Source organism: Rosa rugosa, chromosome 6 (genome assembly GCF_958449725.1).
Source record: "Rosa rugosa chromosome 6, drRosRugo1.1, whole genome shotgun sequence".
In the NCBI taxonomy this organism is placed as follows: domain Eukaryota; kingdom Viridiplantae; phylum Streptophyta; class Magnoliopsida; order Rosales; family Rosaceae; genus Rosa; species Rosa rugosa.
The window spans coordinates 2,547,411-2,570,421 of NC_084825.1; the positions used below are offsets into that span (position 1 = coordinate 2,547,411).

The following is a 23,011-nucleotide window of genomic DNA, read 5'->3' on the forward strand; positions in this document are numbered from 1 at the left end:
GTCAGTTCATTCCCCCTTTTTATTTCTTTTTGTTCCCTGAATTAAACTTGCCCAGATTGCCAGTTCCTTCAAGAAAATTCATTATCAACTTCTCGGTTTTAATTTTTACCGTAAAAAATCTGACCAGTTCTGTTTTTGCATGTCGCAGATGATCAAAAGAAGACAGAAGGGTTGGTCTGCCACTTGATGGAGCAAAAGAAAGGATTCATTTGTTCAATGCAGACTTGTTAGAACAAGGGTCACTCTTTTGGTCCTGTAATTCATGGATCCCCTGTACTTGTTTCAGTTACTGACCCAGTGGTTCGATTATCTCTTTATTTCTTGCAGTTATTAGTTGTTTAACTCCTCACTTGTATGGTAATGTTCATTCCTTGTTTGTAGCATTTTGCCAATGGGGTGTAGAATGCATTTTATTTGATACTTAATTTGCTACAAGTTACAGATGCAATTCAATGTTAGCTGTAAATACTAAACTCAAGACCCCTTACTGTTGTCCGGCAGAATTAATTGATCCTGATTTAAAGGGAACCCTTAATGTCCTCGGATTATGCGCAAAAGGGTGGTTATTATAACATCCTCTATCGTGTCAGTTTTGTTCAACGGAAAACCTCTTTCGATTTCCTGATGTTACGTACAGTTGATAAAACTTGGATTTCAGATCCAGCATTTTGTGAAAGATCACAGGTATGTAGTTCTTATAACTCTAAATATTTTTGCATGCTATTAATTTCTGTTGTTTCCTGGTTTTGCTTAGGATACCTCTTCTAATAAGAACATAATTGGACAAACCTTATTGCTTTCATGCTATTGAAAAGACAATTGGCTCATTCTCAATAATTGCCACTTCGGTTTTCATCAGCTTTGGTGTGTGGCCTCAAATATCTTAGCTGAGGAAGCTGCTTGGGAATTTGCAAAACAAAACAGAATTGATATGTTTACACTTACAGTACATGCATGAATAGTGAGTAGCCCTCTCTTACAGCCAACTGTGAACACAGGCATGGAGCCCCTTCTAAGACTCATAAACGGTACAATAAAGAAGGTATTACCAATCTCATTTCAGGATTTCAATGTGCCATAATCTCTATGGAACAACCTGTTTTGAGGATAAGATCCAATAATTTAAGGGAATTCTGATGTGTTTGTTACATTTTTTCTACACTTACCTGTCAGTTTAATAGAACTAGTGCAGTCTCACGATAGGAGATTTACTCTCTTAGAGAAAGAAGAAAAGAACATTATACTCAGCTGCTAGGCTTGGTGTTTAACTGTTTATAATACAGAGGATAATAATAGTAGATGTGCGTGGGTGTGACTATGTATGTATGTTACACTAGTCATGCACTCCCCAATATGTATCTTGTCCTTGATTACCATATCTAGCACCAATAAAATCTTGTTGATGCTTTCTTCTATATTTATAGACAGATACGAAATAGATTTCAAATGTTAGAATATTCATATGATATTTGAAAAGGGAAAACACTTGAGATGTCAAATATGTGACTAAAATTGAGTCACAAATGATATGGCATCTGTCATGTCCTCATTTCTAACTTACTAATGTCTAGCATGATGATTTGTTATTCACCAAATTAGATGTCACGTCATTTAGAACTCAAATTTGATACAAAAAGTTGAGAATTGTAGAACTACTCTCTGAAAATCGAAGGATTAAATGTTAAGTTATAGGACTGTGTTGTAATTCATACTTTTTTTTTATGAACATATATCGTTGTATATGCATATGAAATTATGAAGTGAATGAATCTCAAATAACAGAACTTTGTTAGTCCCACTTTTGGCTGTCATACCAGAAACGTACAACCAGTGTTGTCAGCCAAAACTTTTGCACTTTTTCTTTTGTACAAAAGATTGGACTTACATATGCCCCTGCTTCAAAGGCTATTTGGCTATTAGCTTATATTCAGCACATATTTGTATGCAAATGTAGCTATAGTTTGAGACTTTCTTTCTTAGTTTCTTGGGTTTATCATTTCATTTACTTGTTTATGCAGGTATCATTTCCCTTTTCTTTCTGTTATCATCATCAATATATAGTACGTTTTCCTCGGTTGGAAGCTTTAATTGTATTGCTTTCATGGTGACTAATAGTATAGCATGTTTTCCACGGTTGGAAACTTGGAATGACTAATAGTACAACATGTTTTCCTCGGTTGAAGTTTTTAATTGTATTACTCTCATGGAATTTAAAAGAAGATACGTGTTGTGGCAACATAAGTCTCGTGGTCGATTCCTAGGTGAGACAGTATTATTTTCCTCACTAACCACCTTACATCAACCGGTGTGGGGTTTTGTCCCAAAAATGCCTATGTACTATTAAGAATAATTCAACCATTTATGTATTTTATGTTGTTGTATCTCATTTCTGATGTGAGATTTTATCATTTTCACATTCTAATTTATACCGAGTCACACAACTCCAACAATAGGTTCATTTTGCTTATTGAAACTTTGGTTTAATTGATGCAGGATCTCTCATAGATGGGATGATACTTAGAGATGTTGCAAATGCACATATTCTAGCATTTGAGAATCCTTCCCTGCTCTCAATCTTCTGGGAAAGTAAGCTTCTAACTAAATTGCAGGAACTTTTAATCATATGAAATATGTGGAATAACATTATTCATCATTACATATATTGCTACATAGGACAAGCATCTAAGTTTACCTCAGAATGCCCAATTGAAATTCACCAGAAAAATAAATCCAAAAAGGGAAAACTAGCCAAGAAAGTAGAGTGGAAACAATAGATATATAAGAACAAATCCAGGAGCAGATCACTCAAGTGAATCCAGATGCCTTCAAGTTTAAGCTGCCACACTGTGAAGCACGACGGTCTCGACGGTAAGCCCAGGCCCAAACCCAAATAGAACACCCCACTCTAGCCCTTCTCCAGTGGTTTTGTGCCCATTAGCTGCAGACTTCCTCCTCACCTCGTCCAAAATAAACAACACACAAGCACTAGACATGTTGCCATACTCGGATAATATATGCCTTGTGGCTTCTAACTTTTCGGGTTTCAGGCCCAATTTAGCCTCTACTTGGTCCAAAATTGCAGGGCCACCCGGGTGTGCAATCCAGAATAGTGAGTTCCAGTCCGTGATATTCAAAGGTTTGAAGGCCTCGTTGAGGCTCTTCTCGACATTCTTCGAAATCAGCCCGGGAACATCCTTGAGGAGGTGAAATGTGAGCCCAACTTCACGAAGATGCCCGTCGATGGCTCCATCACTGTCAGGAAGGATAGTTTGGGCTGCTGAGACCAACTCGAACAAAGGCTTCTCAACCTCGGGCAATGGGTCAGACCCAACAATAATGGCCGCAGCACCATCACCGAACAAGGCTTGGCCCACAAGACTATCGAGATGAGTGTCGCTAGGCCCACGGAAAGTCACGGCAGTGATCTCTGAGCAAACAACAAGAACACGTGCACCCTTGTTGTTCTCGGCCAAGTCCTTAGCCAACCGGAGCACCGTGCCTCCGGCAAAACACCCTTGCTGGTACATCATGAGACGCTTGACAGACGGGCGGAGGCCCAAGAGCTTAGTGAGCTGGTAATCAGCCCCGGGCATGTCGACACCACTAGTAGTACAAAAGACCAAGTGGGTGATTTTGGACTTGGGCTGACCCCATTCCTTAATGGCCTTGGTAGCTGCCTCTTTCCCAAGCTTTGGAATTTCAACCACCACCATGTCTTGTCTTGCATCAAGTGAAGGTGCCATGTACTCACACATGCTGGGATTCTCTTTGAGAATTTCTTCAGTCAAATACATATAACGCTTCTTGATCATAGATTTGTCACCTGAAGGTGCAACATCACAGTTAGCCATGAGCATTATATAATCTTCCATCAGTATACTACAATCATTCCATTCCATACAATTAAATTCATGCATCAAGGATTAAAGAGTTAGCTATTCCAACACAAAAACGGACGTGTTATGAATTAAGGACAAAGAAATGGAGAAGAAAGAAATCATCGATCAGTGGCTAGGTGATAGTACTTACACATGCGCTGGAATTTCTCCTTGAGCTCAGCCTTGTGCTCGCTGTTGGTGATACGAAAGTAGTAGTCGGGGTATGTGCTCTGGTCAATACAGTTCGGAGGAGTGGCTGTCCCGATGGCCAAGACGGTGGCCGGACCCTCAGCACGTTGAGCCTTGCGGACTTCCTCGACGGTCACCATTTTGATATCTCAGAGAAGTGTCGAGACAAGATCAAAATGGGGAGGCGGGAGGAACAAGGATGGATTGAGCTGTTTGTTTTGTGTTACAGTAGGAAGGAAAGATGTTAGAATATAATGGTATTAGAAATGGAGTTGTATTTATATATGAAAAATAGAGAGGATTGATGGGTAGCTGGGGGATCACATGCCTGCCCAATTGCCTTGTTAGAAACCATCAGGCATCAGCGAATGGCACGTGAATGGTTTTTTGTGTGATCAAAATCGACATGATTTGGAATGTGCACGGTCTCTCGTCGTACCTACCAAACAAAAGGGCTGTTTAAACTTTAAATTCAACAGTCGTCTTTATTTTTAATTCAAAATTTAATTTGACATATGAATTCATTTTGATAGAGCAACAGTACCATACGGATCATAATCAATGAAATTGTATTAGAAGGTTTCGCATATATCAAACATATAAGTGATTTAAATATTATTGAGTGAGTTTTTATTCATTTAAAAATACGATCATAATTTAATGTTACACTGTTTTTAATTTACTTAAACTGAAAGATTATTAATTATAGGTTTAACGACTTCATTGTCATTAATAACAGTGCTGCTACTCCACAAAAAAAAAATATATAAAAAAATAAATAAATTGAAGTAATTTTATTTTTTGGATAAAAATACCAAAAAATCAAAAGATATCGGCAAATTGATTATTATCAGTTTTATTTCTTGGTGTTAGCTAGACAGAGTGACATAGATTATAGTATGTATATAGATGGCTAGTTAAGCAAGTGCAGGTCATTGACTGGGGTCACTAGAAGATGGTTATGATAGGCGTAGGTGAGAGGAGTGGGTTTTATTTATGTGGCATGGGGAGAGTAAAAAGAGAGGTGGTAGCTGCAATTCATGTACTTGACCAGTGCATTATTGCAAAACGCTCACAAGTCTCAACTACCAAATCCAAAATGCCTTGTCCTTCACTGCAATGTATAATGTGACTCATGTGACTACACTGCATAGAAAACACTCTTGTTTCTAGATAATTGCTAGAGGGCAGCCGGGCATGCATAACCAGAGCCATGAGCTATAGAATTTCCAGCTGAGTTTTCACTCTAATCGCTTGGTTTTCCAAATCCACATAAGCAGGATCAGCAAACAAATATATCTCTTCAACATAAACACAATCTTTCCTCTCGAGTGACAGTAGACCAAGTGTTAGGGATGCACAAGGATTTACATCACTCATCTGTGCTGTAGCTTCATGCAAAGACGGGAAAATTGTACAGTGATCAGCAAACATAATAATCGATATTACATCGATCAGTGCTCTCGTATACCACTCACTCGATCATAACCCACTTATCGCATACCTGTTCTGAACCAGACTTGATTTACATGGAACTGATTTTTTTTTTTAAGGGGAATTTGATTCTACACCCAAATTCACACACCCCTTTTAGAATAAACTCATCCATAAGAGTGTTTTAATATACACCCAAACCAATTAATTAGGTTTATTCAAAATAAAAAAACCTATTAAATAGGGTAAATATTAAAACCCAATGTTGTTAAGAATTACTGAAGCTGCCATTATCAAATTCCCCATTCACCTATTAAATAGGATTAATAGTCAAAATCATCTAGCAAATATTATGGAGTTTGATTGACGTTATTGTTGGTATTACCTTCACTTTAGGTTTTTATCAGTACTCATTAATGTCATTATTATCATATAATGATGAATTTTTGGTATGTTTCTTCCTATATATAGAAGCTAGTGAATTCATTCATCATTTTTTCTTTGGATGGAGACCTTTCACAAAGTTGCATATGATTTCAAAGGATGATTTCAAACGACCTATTCATGAGGTTTATTTCATCATTTTCTTATGGGTTAGAGACTTTCTTTCAAATAGGTACATATATCATATTCGTAATTCAAATTACCTATTCATCAGATTTATTTAGTATAATATCTTTGTTAATCTTTTGATTTTGTGTAAAGCTTGAATTGGATGGTTTTTTAGTAATTAGAAATTTCAATTTATGAATATGGTACAAAACTTAGTTTCATTCCTTCAAAATAGAATCGTTGTTTCTAATTACCTGATACTTAGATTGCTTTAATATGTAATACCTATGATTTAGATGTTTGTTTTTGTAGTTTTAAATTATTTGTATGACTCTATGTCATAGGTTGTTTATTCCATAACCTATAGTATTGACAATTAATATATCTATATTTTGGATATATGTATTTAAATCCTAATAGAGTTTTACCTTTGAAATAGATCTATGAAGGTAATTTGCAATTGTATAAGGAATCACAACATGCAGGGCACTAGTAGTTGGGAGATTTATGAAGATCATGGACTACATTGCAAAGTGCTAGTCGAGATGACAGATGAAGTGTTATAATGTTCTTTATATTATGTTCGAAAATGTAAAGTTTATATTTCAATTGTAAAAACAAATTTAAAATTGTTTATTTCAATACTGGATGAACATCATTTATGGTTGTACTCATTGTCCCTATTTCAATAAATTTTTAGGTTTATTCCTTCAAAAAGAATGTGTATTTAAATTATCTTGATATTAGAAATAAACTTCTTAATATTGTAAAGTTCAATTTCAATTGTAAAACAATGAATGATAATAATGAGTTTGCTAAATTATAGTGCAAAAACTCTTGCACATTCAAAATTATTCAATGTGCCAAAATTAAGGGATAATTATATATTAAGCAAACTCTACAGTTACACATAACTATTATGTGGTCCTTGACCACCTCATAGAATCAGGCACCTATGTGGAGAAAAATGTAGGGGCGGAAAAAAAAAATCTTAAAGCAATCAATCTACATCAAGTACATTTTACATGGGCTAATTACATTAACTCGACCATTTTAGAAAATTAATGAATATGGAATGATTGTATAACTACACCTATTAGAACGGATAAGCAAAATAACATACCTTAATGAGAGGATGTTTAATCATGTCGAGCAAGAAAAATATTTATATAATAGGAATATAACAGAATCTGATGATACACAATAGCAAATATATAGATCACATCGGAAAGGAAGAAATATAGGATAATTAAGGCAATTAATCATTTCAAATAAGAGAAAAATCAAGGATTAAATTGATTGTATTAAATTCTAAATATTTAAATTCAAAAAATAGTCAACAGCTATATTTGAGGGGAATATTTTATTTATTCAATCAGAAGGGCAAAAAAGTCAAACTAAAAAATGTGAAAAATGTTAATTATAAATTTAAAACCTATAAGAAATGTTCAATTATGTGAATTGGGTGTAGATTAAAAGAAAATATAGGGATGAGTTTTTCTTAATAAGAGCTTTGTTTTTTGAGTTTTTATCTAATTTTCTCTTTTTATCAAGGGGCACATGAGTGACATGACTATCTGGGACTTTCACTTCAACCCAGCCATGCATCATCTTCACTGGTGCTTAAGTTATTGCCATTTCTTAGGTTTTCTTCAAATACGTCCTTGAGAGATTCATTTGAATTTGCCGAACCAACTTCCTCGTTATCAGCTGTGTGAAGCACTTCTTCATCTCTAGAAGCAATTCCGCAGCGAACAGTACATAGATACTTGTTGTCACTCTGGAAATCAGGTGCATATATGGTATATCTTCATAGACTCGGGCAGTACTCCGCACATAAATCTGCTGAACCTCATGTTTTAATTTTGTGTGAAATTAACTGCAGTGCTTGGTCATGACTCATTTGTAAGGAGAATATGGAAGTATTGATTCTTTTCTACTTTGACCATTACACTTTTCTTGAAAGGGACACTGATGCATTTGGTATAATGAGAATGTCAAGAAGTTCTTATTGGCACCCTGACAAAAACAAAGCCGGTAGTACGTAAGCCCAAAAACCAGCCAAATTAAAAATAAAGTCATTGGCTTTGTGTTATGGATGCAAAGAAACACATATTAGAGGAGGCCAACTAGCTAGTTGCCATGCATCAAGTAGTGGCATTAATGCTTGGACTATTCCAAGAAAACAACAAGCTAGATTGATACTAATGTAAATAGAAAGGATGTGGGAAATCTTACTGCTTCTAAAAATTGATCTTTATGTTAGATCTGTACCATACTATATACTATGGAACTTCTATATAATCTTTGCTACTAATCCTCCTATAAACTAAGTATAAAACCCCTTTGAGTTGTGAAATGTAAATCTATCTTGCTCCAATGCTAGGCATGCATGCTGAGCCCTTTCTATTTGCAAAAAGTAAAATAATCTTTTGCAACTTTGTTTGTGTTATACACGGAACAATATGAGTACCAAATTTGAGTCACAAGATATGACATCTACCATATTAAATTTATTGTCCTCATTTCTAACATATTTATGATGGCGTGTCATCTACCACATCAGACGCCACATCATTTTGAAATTCAAATTTGGTACAAAAATTTGGGAATTGTAGAACTGCTCTTTAAAATTCGAAGGATTAAATTTTGCGAGTCAAGTTATAGAAGATGTGATAGTGAAATACATATTTACTTGTCCTTCTTACATTAAGAATGCTCGTGGACTCATGTTAGTCACCTCAGCATAGAACAAATTCTAGGCTAATGGTTTGTAGTTCATACTTAATGATGAATATATATATCACTGTATAAGCATATGAAGTGAATGAATTGAAGATAGTGATAGTTTTTTGTATCACTTTTGGCTGTCATACCAGAAATGTAAAATCAGTGTTGACAGCCAGATCGACTTCTGCACTTTTTTCTTTTGGTACAAAAGATTGGACTTACATTTTACCCCTGCCTCCAAGGTAAGGTATGAAGATCAGTTATTTTTCCAGCACATCTTGCATGCAAATGTAGCTATGGTTTGACTTTCTTTCTAAGTTTCTTGCGCTTATCATTTCATTTACCTGTTTATGCAGGTGTCATTTCCCTTCTCTTTCTGTTATCTACATTAATTTGCTGCATTGACAACTAATATTATAGCATATTTTCCTCGGTTGAAATCCTTAATTGTGACACTTCCATGCTAATACAAAGAAGATAGGTATATCTGCTTATCGAAACTTTGGTTTAAATGATGCCGGAACTGAAACATTCTTAAATGTAGCTCATAGATGGGTTGAAGTTTAGAGATGTTGCCAATGCACATATTCTAGCCCCGGAGAATCCTTCAGCTAGTGGGAGATATCTTCCCAGCATCACTATCTGTGTTGACGACTAATAGAGTATAGCATGTTTTACTCAGTTGAAATCTTTAATCGTATCTCTTTCATGTTGCTTAAAAGAAGATAGCTAGGTTCTTTTGCTTATTGAAACTTTGGTTTAATTGATGCAGGATCAACTGAAACATTCCCAAACGTAGCTCATATATGGGTTCAAGTTTAAAGATGTTATTGCCATTGAACATATTGCCCGGGATAATCCTTCAGCTAGTGGGAGATATCTTCCCTGCTCTCAATCTTCGGGGAAAGTAAGCTTCTAACTAAATTATTGCAGGAAGTTTTAATCATATGAAATATGTGGAATAATATTATTCATCATTACATATATTAATTGCTACATGGGACAAGCCCTTTTGTTTTCTTCATTAATCTAGTAATTAGCAATATGAAAGTAGACACAGTGATGGCATCTAAGTTTACCCTCAGAATGCCCAAATGAAATTCGCCGGTAAAATAAATCCAAAGAAGGGAAACTAGCCAGGAAAGTAGAGTGGAAACAATACATATAAAGGAACAAATCCAGGCGCAGATTAGCCAAGTGAAGCCATATGCCTTCGAGTTCAAGCAGCCACACTGTGAAGCACAACAGTCTCGACGGTGAGCCCAGGCCCAAACCCAAATAGAACACCCCACTCCAGGCCCTCTCCGGTGGTCTTGTGCCCATTAGTTGCAGACTTCCTCCTCACCTCGTCCAAAATAAACAACACACAAGCACTAGACATGTTGCCGTACTCGGATAGTATATGCCTCGTGGCTTCTAACTTTTCAGGTTTCAGGCCCAATTTAGCCTCTACTTGGTCCAAAATTGCAGGGCCACCCGGGTGTGCAATCCAGAAAAGTGAGTTCCAGTCCGTGATGTTCAAAGGTTTGAAGGCCTCGTTGAGGCTCTTCTCAATGTTCTTTGAAATCAGCCCGGGAACATCTTTGAGGAGGTGAAATGTGAGCCCAACTTCACGAAGATGCCCGTCAATGGCTCCGTCACTATCAGGAAGGATAGTTTGAGCTGCCGAGACCAACTCGAACAAAGGCTTCTCAACCTCGGGCAATGGGTCGGCCCCAACAATAATCGCCGCAGCACCATCACCGAACAAGGCTTGGCCCACAAGACTATCGAGATGAGTGTCGCTAGGCCCACGGAATGTAACGGCAGTGATCTCTGAGCAAACAACAAGAACACGTGCACCCTTGTTGTTCTCGGCCAAGTCCTTAGCTAACCGGAGCACCGTGCCTCCGGCGAAACACCCTTGCTGGTACATCATGAGACGCTTGACGGACGGGCGGAGGCCCAAGAGCTTAGTGAGCTGGTAATCGGCCCCAGGCATGTCGACACCACTAGTGGTACAAAAGACCAAGTGGGTGATTTTGGACTTGGGTTGACCCCATTCCTTAATGGCCTTGGTGGCGGCCTCTTTTCCAAGCTTTGGAATTTCAACAACCACCATGTCTTGTCTTGCATCAAGTGAAGGGGCCATGTACTCACACATACTAGGATTCTCTTTGAGAATTTCTTCAGTTAAATACATGTAACGCTTCTTGATCATGGATTTGTCACCTGAAAGTGCAACATCACAGTTAGCCATATGCATTATATCTTCCATCACGTATACTACAATCATTCCATTCCATACAATTAATTCATGCATAAAGGATTAAGGAGTAAGCTATTCCAACACAAAAGTGTACATGTTATGAATTAAGGACAAATAAATGGAGAATAAAGAAATCATCGATCAGTGGCTAGGTGCTGTTACTTACACATGCGCTGGAATTTCTCCTTGAGCTCAGCCTTGTGCTCGCTGTTGGTGATACGAAAATAGTAGTCGGGGTATGTGCTCTGGTCAATACAGTTGGGAGGAGTGGCTGTTCCGATGGCCAAGACGGTGGCTGGACCTTCAGCGCGTTGAGCTTTGCGGACTTCCTCGACGGTCACCATTGTGATATCTCGAAGAAGTGTCGAGAAAAGATCAAAATGGGGAGGCTAGGAGGAACAAGGATGGATTGAACTGTTTGTGTTGTGTTGCAGTAGCAAGGCAAAAAATGTTAGAATATAATGGTATGAGAAATGGAATTGTATTTATATATGAAAAAAAGAGGGGATTGATGGGTAGCTGGGGGATCACGTGCCTGCTCAATTGCCTTGTTGGAAACCACCAGCGAATGGCACGTGCATGGTGATTTTGTGTGATCAAAATCCACATGATATGGAATGTATCCGTTCTCTCGTCTTACCTACCAAACAAAAGGGCATGGAAAATTCAACAGTCGTCTTTATTTTTAATTCAAATTTTGATTGAACATATGAACTAATTTTGATAGAGCAAGAGTACCACACGGATCATAACCAATAAAATTGAGATTTCACCTATATTAAAGATATATGTGATTCAAATATAAATGTGTGAGTTTTATTCAATATTCATTTAGGAATACGATCATATTTTAATGTTACATTGCTTTTATTCATCTGAGTGAGTTTTAATGACTTCATTGTCATTAATAACAGTGCAGCTTCTCCTTGACCCAAAAAAATAAATAAAGTAAAAGTAATTTTAGTTTTGAATAAAAATACCCAAAAATCAAAAGACATCAGCAAATCGATTATTATCAATTTAATTTCAGGGTGGTAGCTAGACAGAGTGACATAGCTTATTAGCTTATTGTATAGTATATAGATGGGCAGATGGCTAATTAAGCAAGCGCATGTCAGCGCAGTCATATATCAATTGTCGTCTCTAGAGGATCATTATGATAGGCGTAGGTGAGAGGAGTGGGTTTTATTTAGATGGGGAGAGGAAAAAGAGGGGTGCGTGGTAGCTGCAATTCAAGTACTTGACCAGTGCATTGTTATTGCAAAATCCTCGCAATTCTCAACTACAAAGTTCAAATGCCTTGTCCTTCACTGGAATGTAATGTGACTACGCTGCATAGAAAGCACTCCTTGCTCTAGATAATTGCTAGAGGGCAGCCGGGAAGCTAGGCATCAACATAGCCATAAGCTAGAGAACTTAATTCCCAGCTGAGTTTTCACTCTGATCGCTTGTTTTTCCAAATCCACTGAATCAGCAGGATCAGCATAAAAAGTTATAATTGTGATTGAATGGGATTCCTTCTATTGATAATCATGAATATATATATAGATGTACAACCTTGATAAACAAGGAAATCCTATAATCTAGGGAGTATGTACATGATTTCCTAAAGATACAAGAAATCAATTCTTAATTATATAATATTCTCAACACTCCTCCTCAAGTTGCAGAGTGGATGTCAAGAACTCCCAACTTGTGCAGCAAATTCTTAAACCTTTCTTTGCTCAACGCTTTTGTAAAAATGTCTGCCAATTGCTGCAAGGTTCCAACGAATCTAGTGCGAACGGACCCATCAATTATCTTGTCACGAATGAAGTGACAGTCCATCTCAATATGACGAGTTCTTTAATGAAAAACTGGATTTGCAGCAATGTGTAAAGCTGCTTGATTATCACAATATAACATGGCAGGTTTGGCAATAGGTATGTGCAAATCAGCAAACAAGTTTTGCAACCAAGTAAGTTCACAACATGTACCTGCCATGGCTCTGTATTCAGCTTCAGCACTTGATAAAGAAACTGTTTTCTGCCTTTTGGTGCGCCATGAAATAAGAGATTTTCCCAAGAACACGCAATAACCAGTGGTAGAACGGCGAGTAATAGGACAACCCGCCCAATCAGAATCACAAAAAGCTCTCAAACTTAAATCGTTTCCAGCATGCAAAAGAAGACCTTGACCGGGACATGACTTTAAATACCTAACAACCCGAAGTGCTGCAGCCATATGATGTAGACGTGGCTCATGCATAAATCTGCTTAAAACATGAACTGAATAGGTAATGTCAGGTCTGGTGATGGTGAGATATATGAGGCGGCCAACCAAACGCCTATATGCTGCCGGATCCTTAAGCAATTCTCCCTTATTTGACAATTTTGTTTCTTCCATTGGAAACTCAACGGGTTTAGCACCCAAAAAACCGGTATCCTTGATAATTTCCAACGCATACTTCCTTTGGGATAAATATATACCTTTTCCTGAACGAGCAATTTCAATCCCAAGGAAATACTTAAGATCACCCAAGTCTTTAATTCTAAAGCGGGTATGCGAAAACTGTTTAAGAGCCTTAATAGAATCCAGATTATTTCCAGTGATGAGAATATCATCAACATAAATCAACATTACTGTAAGGGAATTACCAACCTTCTGAATAAAGAGAGAATAGTCGGCCTTTGATTGAGTGAATCCAGCAGAAAGTATAGCCTCAGTAAATTTAGTAAACCATTGCCGTGATGCCTGTTTCAAACCATACAAGGACTTGTTGAGGCGACAAACATAATTCTCCCCCTGTCGCCGAAGACCAGGAGGAGGTGACATTTACAGCTCTTCATGGAGGTCCCCATTAAGAAAGGCATTATTAACGTCAAGTTGGTGAAGGGACCAAGCTTGACAGGCTGCAAGGGCAAGAACACAACGGACAGTAATCATCTTTGCAGTAAGGGAAAAAGTATCATGGTAATCGATACCTGCAGCCTGTGTAAAACCCTTGGCAACCAGACGAGCTTTATAACGCTCAATATAACCATCTGCCTTACATTTAATCCGGTATACCCACTTACAAGCAATAGGGCGTTTGCCAGGAGGAAGAGGAACAAGAGTCCAAGTATTATTGGCAACAAGAGCGACAAGCTCGGCATCCATGGCGGTTTGCCATTTAGGATCAGAGGCAGCTTGAGCATAAGAGGTAGGCTCCTCATCCCTGCTAATGGCAGTAACATAGGATAGGTGCAGCGGTGAATAACACTGATAGGAGATGAAATTGCAGAGAGGATAGCATGTACCTTTTAGAGGATTCAGCGGAGGAGATGACAAAGTGTGTGGAGGAAAAATCACTTGCGAGCAGACGTAGTCCTTGAGACGGACATTAGGAACATGGGTACGTTGTGAGCGTCGCGGAGTAAGGATGGGATCTAGGTCAGCCAAAGGAGGAAGTTCAATGGCAGGTTGTTCAATGGGAAGAGGAGAGGAAGGAGGGGAGGTTAATGTTGGTTCGTCAGAGGATTGCAACGAGGTATCAATCCTGGGCAGGGATTGGAGCGAGGTATCAATCCTGGGCGGGGATTGTAACGAGGTATCAATCTTGGGCGGTGCAGGTTCTAGAGAGGAAGAGGGAGGAGCGGGAGGTGGTGTAGATGGTTGAGGTGAGATGGTGTTGTCAAGGATAGGAACAGGAAGCGGCAAGGAAGGAGGAGAAGATGACAAAATCCCTTGAGAAGAGGACTGAAAATGGAAAGTATCCTCTAAAAAGATAACATCACGATTTGTAAAAATCTTTTTCGTTTCAAGATTATATAACTTATATGCTTTCTGACCAATCGGATATCCAATGAAAATGCATTTATGAGCACGTGGAGAAAACTTTGATGAAGGATTGACAGAAGTGGCAAAAGCTACACATCCAAAAACACGCATTCGAGAATAATCAGGAGGTTTATTGTAAAGTACCTCAAAAGGAGTTTTCTTGTGGAGTAAAAGAGTGGGTAGCCTATTAATTGTGTAGGCAGCGGTGAGAAGACATTCACCCCAAAATTGAAGAGGCAAATGAGATTGGAAATGAAGAGCTCGAGCAACTTCTAGGAGGTGTCGATGCTTGTGCTCAACAACACCATTTTGTTGAGGTGTGTAAACGCAAAAATGCTGAAAAATGACTCCTTAATCTTGAAAGAAGTTGCGTAAAGAAAGAAATTCAGCGCCATTATCGGAACGAAATTGCTGAACATGGGTATTAAATTGAGTCTTAACATAGGCAAAAAAATGTCGAAGTAAATGTTGTGTCTCACTTTTGTGACGCATGAGAAAAACCCATGTAAAACGAGAAAAATCATCCACTATAGTCAAAAAATAATGAGCACCATTAAGAGAAGGCATCTTATGACGTCCCCAAATATCACAATGAATAAGGGAAAAACATCGAGAAGTTTTTATTGAACTAGAAGAAAAAGGTTGGTGGGTCTGTTTAGCTAAAGGACAAACCACACATTTATGACTAGAATCGAAAACAAAAGAAAGAGAATTCTTGGCTAGAAATTGTAAACGAGCAAGAGAGGGGTGTCCCAAGCAGCAATGCCAGAGATCAGATGAGATGGTAATATGACCGGCAAAGGGATGTGTGGTAGGAATGGTGGAAGACAACGCCACAAGATAGTACAAATTTCTACGTCGCTTACTCACACCAATCATCATCCTCGTAGCCAAATCCTGCAAAATACACCAAGAAGGGAAAAAGGTTACTGAACAGTGCAAATCATCTATAGTGCGTCCAACAGACATCAAATTAACATCGAATGAGGGAACACAAAGCACATCACGCAAAACTGCATTATTAATGGTAATTGACCCTTTCATAGTGATGTTTGCCTTGGCTCTACTAGGCAAAGAAACAGAAGGAAAAGATGCATTCTTGTGGCTAGTAAAAAGATGTGGTGAATTAATAATGTGGTGAGTTGCTCCACTATCGATTATCCATCGATTAGGATCCACCAAAGACAAACCTGAAGCAAACTCTGTAGCAGAAACGGCGTTAGCCTGAGGAGTTGGTGGCTTAGGATTCAATGCAGCAATGACCTGAGTGTATTGATCTTCAGTCAGGTTGGGAAGTGTGGCTTGCGGCTCCTTAAATGATGGTGTGCAATCAACATGACTAGCAGAGGCATCATTCCGTGGTGGAGGTCGATTTCCTTGTTGTTGATTGCATTTATAGAGCCAATGACCAGGTGGAAAGCCATGTTTCCTGTAACAAGTCTCCTCAGTATGATAAAATTTGTTACAATAGGTGCATTGAACTGGAGTACGATTGCGAGAACTGCTGCCTTGATTGCCCGGATTAAAAGATTGCGGCCTGGGATTGTTACGGATGGCCATTGCTGTTGTGTTGGATGGAGCAAGGGCAGCAACACCAAGTTCTCGCTGCTTCTCTTCCTGAGTTACTGAAGCATAGGCCTGTCGCAAGGAAGGTAATGGATTCATTAGCAAAATTTGACCACGAGTACCTGCATATGATTCATTCAAGCCCATAAGGAATTGCATGAGTTTGGTGCGGTCAGTCTGTGCCCCACAATTGCAATTCTCCACTGTATTGTATGAGGCAAGTTCGTCCCAAAGTGCTTTCAACTTGGTATAATAAGCTGCGATTGACAACTGGCCTTGTTCAATCTTGTAGATGTCTCTTTGAACCTGGAAGATACGTGGGGCATTTCCCAATGCGAAGCGTTCCCTGAGATCTTCCCAAATAGCATGAGGTGTTGTGTAGGAGAGGACCGAATCAACAAGGTCTGGTTCAAGAGAATTGAGAATCCAGGACAAGACCATGTCGTTGCATCGCTGCCATAGAGCATGCTCCTCTGGTTTCTTGATTGCAGAGGGTTCTTTGATTGCACCGGTGATGAATTCGGTCTTATTCTTCGCACTCAAGGAGATCCTCATGGCGCGACACCATGAGTTGTAATTGTCTCCTGTCAATTTCTTGGAGACAAGGATGAGACCGGGATGGTCTGAATGATGGAGGAATAGCGGATTTGCAGATTCATCAGAGGAGGTGCCGCTGGTGCCGCTACCACCATTGGGAGTTTCAGAAAAGATATCGTTTCCAGCCAGGAAGGATTAGGGAAAACGAAGAAGGATAAAGGCTGCAAAAGAATTTGCAGAAGAAAGAAGAGTCAGGACGTTGCCTGCTCTGATACCATAAAAAGTTATAATTGTGATTGAATGGGATTCCTTCTATTGATAATCATGAATATATATACAGATGTACAACCTTGATAAACAAGGAAATCCTATAATCTAGGGATACAAATCCTACTGTACATGATTTCATAAAGATACAAGAAATCTATTCTTAATTACATAATATTCTCAACACAACAAACACATAAATCTCTTCAACATAAACACAATCTTTTCTCTCGAGTGACAGTAGACCAAGTGTTAGGGATGCACAAGGATTTACATCACTCATCTGTGTTGTAGCTTCATGCAAAGACTGGAAAATTCTACAGTGATCAGTAAAAATAATAATTGATATACATCGATCAATACGTGCTCTCGTATACCACACACTCGATCATAACCCACTTATCGCATGTTCTGAACCAGACTTGAATGGCATGGAGTTGATTTTTTTTATCAAGGGGCACTTGAGTGACATGACTATCTGGGACTTTCACTTCAACCCAGCCATCCATCATCTACTGGTGCTAAAGTTATTGCCATTTCTTAGGTTTTCTTCAAATACGTCCTTGAGAGATTCATTTGAATTTGCCAGACCAACTTTTTCGTTATCAAGTATGTACGTGAAGCACTTCTTCATCTCTAGAATCAATTCCACATCGAACAGGTCATAGATATTTGTTGTCACTCTGGAAATCAGGTGCATATATAGTATATCTTCATAGACTCGGGCAGTACTCCAAACATAAATATGTTGAACCTCATGTTTTTGTGTGAAATTAACTGCAATGCAAGAAGTTGTTGGTCATTTGGCATCAATCATATTTGTACGTCGCAAGAGATCAAGAGTGTATTTAGATTAAGTGAAGACCAGAAGAAGAATAAGTAGCCTCAACAGCAAAAAATAATGTGAAGGACCCAATCCTTCATTGAAAACAAACGACCCAAATCCTGAATAAGACTATAAGAGTCTGAATATGTGTAGTGTCATTCCCAATGACCAAATTGTCATCCACATAAATGAGTAAATAAAGCAACATTGAATCAGATTGATAAACAAAGAGGGACAAATCAGCCATAGATCGATGCAACAAATCCCAATTCCTCAAGGTAGGAAGAAAAACTGGAGAACCAAGCACGGGGCTCCTGTTTTAGACCATAGAGAGAACGCCGTAGCTTACAAACATAATTAGGAAATTGAGGATCAATAAAACCTGTCGGCTGCTTCATATACACATCCTCAGAGAGATAACCATGGAGGAAAGCATTTTGCACATCAAGTTGTCGAATAGGCCAGCAAAAATTGACCGCAACTGCAAGGATAAGGCGAATGGTTGAGTGTTTCACAACGGGACTAAAGGTTTCGCCATAGTCCACCCCCTCCTACTGATGGAATCCATTAGCTACTAAGAGAGCTTTGAAACGATCAATAATACCATCAGACTTACGTTTAATGCGAAAAACCCACTTATTAGGCAACACATTCATCCAAGGTGCAGGAGGAACCAAAGTCCAAGTGCCAACACGCTGACGAGCATTGAATCGTCGCTCATAGCATGATGCCATTGTTCCTGTTAAAATAGCTTGACTATAACAGAAGGCTCAACCAAATCATTTGAAATAGAAGCATGAATGACATACTTGGGGTTGAGTTTTCGTATACCATCTTTACCCCGTGGAAGCATGGTGTGAGTAGTGGACATAACATGACATGGCTCTGAAGATGCAACCGGTGGAGGTGGCTCAATGGGTATAGTACAGGGATGAGGGTTGAGCAGAAGATGTGGAAGAGAAGGAAGGTAGGGAACTTTCTGGTGGTGAAGATGGCAAGATGTTCGTTCGGTTAGTAGGCACTGACTTTGAGGTGGGATTAATGACTTGAGAGGAAGATGGAGGTGTTGGAAGGGACTGGAAACATTAGAGTTAGAGTTATAATCAACAACCTCTCTATTAGGACTACAAGTATATATATACCTGGAGAGGTCGAGGAGGTGGAGAGGTACTGGGCACAGAGAAGAATTCCAGAGGAGAGGATGCATGATCATGTGACATCCTCGTGGTCGAAGCACCAATGGTTCCTCGAAAGGGAAACGTATTTTCATCAATGACAACATGGTGAGACAAGTATACTCTCCCTGTAGACATATCAAGACAATGATACCCATGATGGCTTAAAGAGTAACCGAGAAATACACATTGTTTAGAGTGAAATTGAAGCTTAGTAGAATTATAAGGATGAAGATAAGGGTAGCAAGCACATCCAAACACATGCAAATAATCATACCTAGAGAGACAATTGAAAAGCTTTCCATAGGGAGAGAGGTTATTGAGTACTCGTGTGGGCAAACGATTTATAAGATACAAAGAAGTGTTTAGAGACTCAACCCAATAACTAGTAGGCATAGATGCATGGGCAAGGAGTGTAAGTCCAGTGTCAACAAGATGGCGATGCTTGCGTTTGGCAAGCCCATTTTGTTTGGGATGATGAGGGCAAGATATGCGTTGATGGATGCCCTTGGAGGTGAGAAAGTTTTGAAGTTCTCGGTTGAGATACTCACCTCCGCCATCTGTTTGAAGATATTGAATACCAATAGGAAATAAGTTGGAGATATAATTATAAAACTTAATAAAGAGAGAAGAAACTTCACTTTTCAACTTCCTGGAAAAAATCCAAGAATAACGAGAAAAATCATCCACAAAAAGAGCATAATATTTGAAACCTTGAATAGATAAACGAGACGAAGACAAAACATCCGAATGCACTAATTCAAAAGGTTTATGTGAAACAGATTCTAATAATTGAAATGGCAACTTAGTGCTTTTGCCTAACTGACATGATGAACAAAACTCAAAGGAACTAGACCCTACTAACGGTAACGGACTGATAGACATAAGATGCTTCAAAACAGGCAAAGAAGGATGACCAAGTCTTGAATGCCAGAGTTGAGGATTGACAAGAACACCTAGAGAAGCAAAGAAACGACTAGGAACATGTCCTTGATGAAGACGAACAGGATAGAAACCATCGTCACTCCTCCCTTGGAAAAGCGTCCTCCCCGTCTGCAAGTCCTTCACACAAAAGAAATTCAGGTGAAGGAGAAAATAACATTTATTATCATGAGAAAATTTAGTAAGAGAAAGAATATTTGTGGAAGCTTCTGGGCAATGAAGGATATCATTGAGTTTAAAACTTAGAAAAAGCTAATGGAGAAGAAAAGGAAAAAGAACCAATATGTTTAATGGGCAAACCGAAGCCATGAACAACACCACCAACGTTCTCATACTCACGAGGATTATCCAAGTTACTCAAATATGGAGTTATATGAGCATTGGCTCCACTATCCAATTAATAGCCAAGTTCCAGGGGAAAACCGGGAGGAATTTTGAGCTGCCATAGCACTGAGGCGACGAGTGGGAACACGTCCTTCATAGGAAAGATTCAAACGGTTGAAGCAATTTAAGGCTGAATGACCACCACGGCCACAAATTTGACAAGTTATGCGTTGAGACTAAGAAGATGAATTGGAAGCACCTTGAAATTGATTAAATGGACCACCATGAGAAGAGTTTCCATGTGAGGGAGCAGCTCCAAGAATAGAACTAGTGTGGTTGCTAGAAGAAAAACCACGTCCACCAATTGTAGGTATAGACGGCAACATATGAGAAGTTCCACGGCCTGAGAAGGAACCACGATTTCCTCCAAACTGAAAACCACGACCACCACGTCCAGCACCACGAGGATGGAAAGCAACCATGGCAGTTGTACCAGAATCAACTAGAGAGGTTTGAGCATTAATAAGCTTGCGTTCAGCACTGAGCAACAAAGCTTCAAAAGTATCGTATGTGATAGGTGTGTCCCTTGCTTGAACAGAACTAACAGTATTCTCATACAAAAGGGCCCAAATTATACAGATAATGGCAACAAGATCATCATCAGAGACAGGATGGCCAGCACGAGCAAGATTATTAGCAACACTATTGATCTTATCAAGATAATCAGACATAGACAAGTCACCTCGAGTAGTGCGAAGGAGTTCACTTCGTAATTGAAGAATTTGAGTCTGAGATTGAGAAGCATATAACGTTTCTCCAATGATGACCAGGTGGCACAAGATGAGGTAGAGCGAGCCATGGTTGGAAGAACAGAAGGCATGAGAGAGCCATTAATCCAACTAAGGACTACTTGATCATTCAGGATCCAATCATCATAGTCTGGGTTCACTTCCTTTGTGGGTTTTCCATCAGCAGTAGTTTTGAATTGGGAAGGACATTTATTGGCGCCATCAACAAAACCAATAAGATTGCGAATCCGCAAAATAGGGATAATCTGAGCCAACCAAAGAGAGAAGTTGGTACGGTCTAGTTTGACAGAGAGAAGATTAGTGACTGTGGGAATAGCAGGTGAAGAAGAGGATGAGGAAGCCACGGTGGTAGTGTTGGTTACTGAGGTCTGAGGGGAAAGGTTGGAAAGAAAAAAAAAACAGAGGATCAATTGTTGTTTAGTGTTGTGGCGGTAATACCATGAAAGATAGATGAATAACAAAGAGAAGTCTGGGAAAAACCTCACACACAGAGGACCATATATTGTATTGCCTTATTTGTATTACATCAAGTAGACTTTGCCTCCAAGACTAGAATCAACTAGAATATTTGGACTTGATCTGCAAGGCACGAAGATTCTGTTCATCATATGGAAGTATTGATTCTTTTCGACGTACTTTCACCATTACACTTTTCTTCAAAGGGACACTGATGCATTTGGTATAATGAGGATTTCAAGAAGTTCTTATAGGCACTCTGACAAAAACAAAGACAGTACGTAACCCCAAAAACCAGCCAAATCAAAAATAAAGTCATTGGCTTTGTGTTACGGATGCAAAGAAACACATATTAGAGGAGGCGAACTAGACAGTTGCCATGCATTAAGTAGTGATATTAATGTGCTTGGACTATTCCAAGAAAACAAGCAGCTAGATTGAAACTACTGTATAAATAGAAAGGATGTGGGATATCTTATTGCTTCTAAAAATTGATCTTTATGTCAGATCTGTACTATCTTATATATTATGGAACTTAAATATAATCTTTACTACTAATCCTACTATAAGCTCCTTTGAGTTGTGAATTGTAAATCTCTCTATCCCTAATGCCAGGCATGCATGATGACCCCTTTGGCTATTTGCAAAAAGTAAAATAATCTTTTGCGACTTTGTTTTAGCAGTATCTACAGAACAATGTGGGTACCAAATTTGAATTAAACGATGTGACATCTATCATGTTAAATGTCTTGTCCTCATTTCGCTAACATATTAATGTCCAACATGATGATGCATCATCTACCACATTAGACGCCACGTTATTTTGAAACTCAAATTGGGAATTGTAGAACTACTCTTTGAAATTCAAAGGATTATATTTTTTGAGTGAAGTTACAGAAAATTTGATAATGAAATACATGTTTGCTTGTTCTTCTTACATTAAGAAGGCTTGTGGACTCATGTTAGCCACCACAGCATAGAACAAATTTTAGGCTTATGGTTGATTGGTTGAATGGTTGTAGTTCGCACTTAGTGATGAATATATCACTGTATATATAAGCACATGAAGTGACCGAATCTAAGATAATGATACCCGTTTGTATCACTTTTAGCTATCATACCAGAAATGTAAAATCAGTGTTGACAGCAGCCAGACTTCTGCACCTTGTTTTTTTTGGTACAAAAGATTGGACTTACATTTTACCCCTGCCTCCAAGGCTATTAGGTATGAAGATCTGTTATCTTGTAAGCAAGTGTAGCTATGGTTTGAGACTTTCTAA

At 38.7% G+C, this 23,011-nt stretch overlaps 3 protein-coding genes and 1 pseudogene across 3 annotated transcripts; 1 reads left to right on the forward strand and 3 right to left on the reverse strand.

The window, feature by feature from the left end:
* The first annotated feature begins 452 nt into the window (after nt 1-452).
* On the forward strand, nt 453-9,441 carry LOC133714566 (cinnamoyl-CoA reductase CAD2-like; annotated as a pseudogene).
* On the reverse strand, nt 2,593-4,317 carry LOC133718712 (polyketide synthase 1-like). The gene is made up of 2 exons (XM_062145578.1): nt 4,030-4,317; nt 2,593-3,823 (listed from the first exon to the last, which is right to left on the reverse strand). The coding sequence occupies exons 1-2, from the start codon at nt 4,205-4,207 to the stop codon at nt 2,832-2,834; spliced, it is 1,170 nt and encodes a 389-aa protein (XP_062001562.1). The 5' UTR covers nt 4,208-4,317; the 3' UTR covers nt 2,593-2,831.
* A 279-nt stretch (nt 9,442-9,720) lies between the features above and the next one.
* Nucleotides 9,721-11,485, reverse strand: LOC133718713 (polyketide synthase 1-like). Its single transcript, XM_062145579.1, has 2 exons — nt 11,198-11,485; nt 9,721-10,994 (listed from the first exon to the last, which is right to left on the reverse strand). Exons 1-2 carry the CDS (start codon nt 11,373-11,375, stop codon nt 10,003-10,005), a joined length of 1,170 nt encoding a protein of 389 aa, XP_062001563.1. The 5' UTR covers nt 11,376-11,485; the 3' UTR covers nt 9,721-10,002.
* Nucleotides 11,486-12,876: 1,391 nt separating this feature from the next.
* On the reverse strand, nt 12,877-13,845 carry LOC133714569 (uncharacterized mitochondrial protein AtMg00810-like). Its single transcript, XM_062140703.1, has one exon. The coding sequence runs from the start codon at nt 13,843-13,845 to the stop codon at nt 12,877-12,879; it is 969 nt and encodes a 322-aa protein (XP_061996687.1).
* Between the last annotated feature and the right edge of the window lie 9,166 nt (nt 13,846-23,011).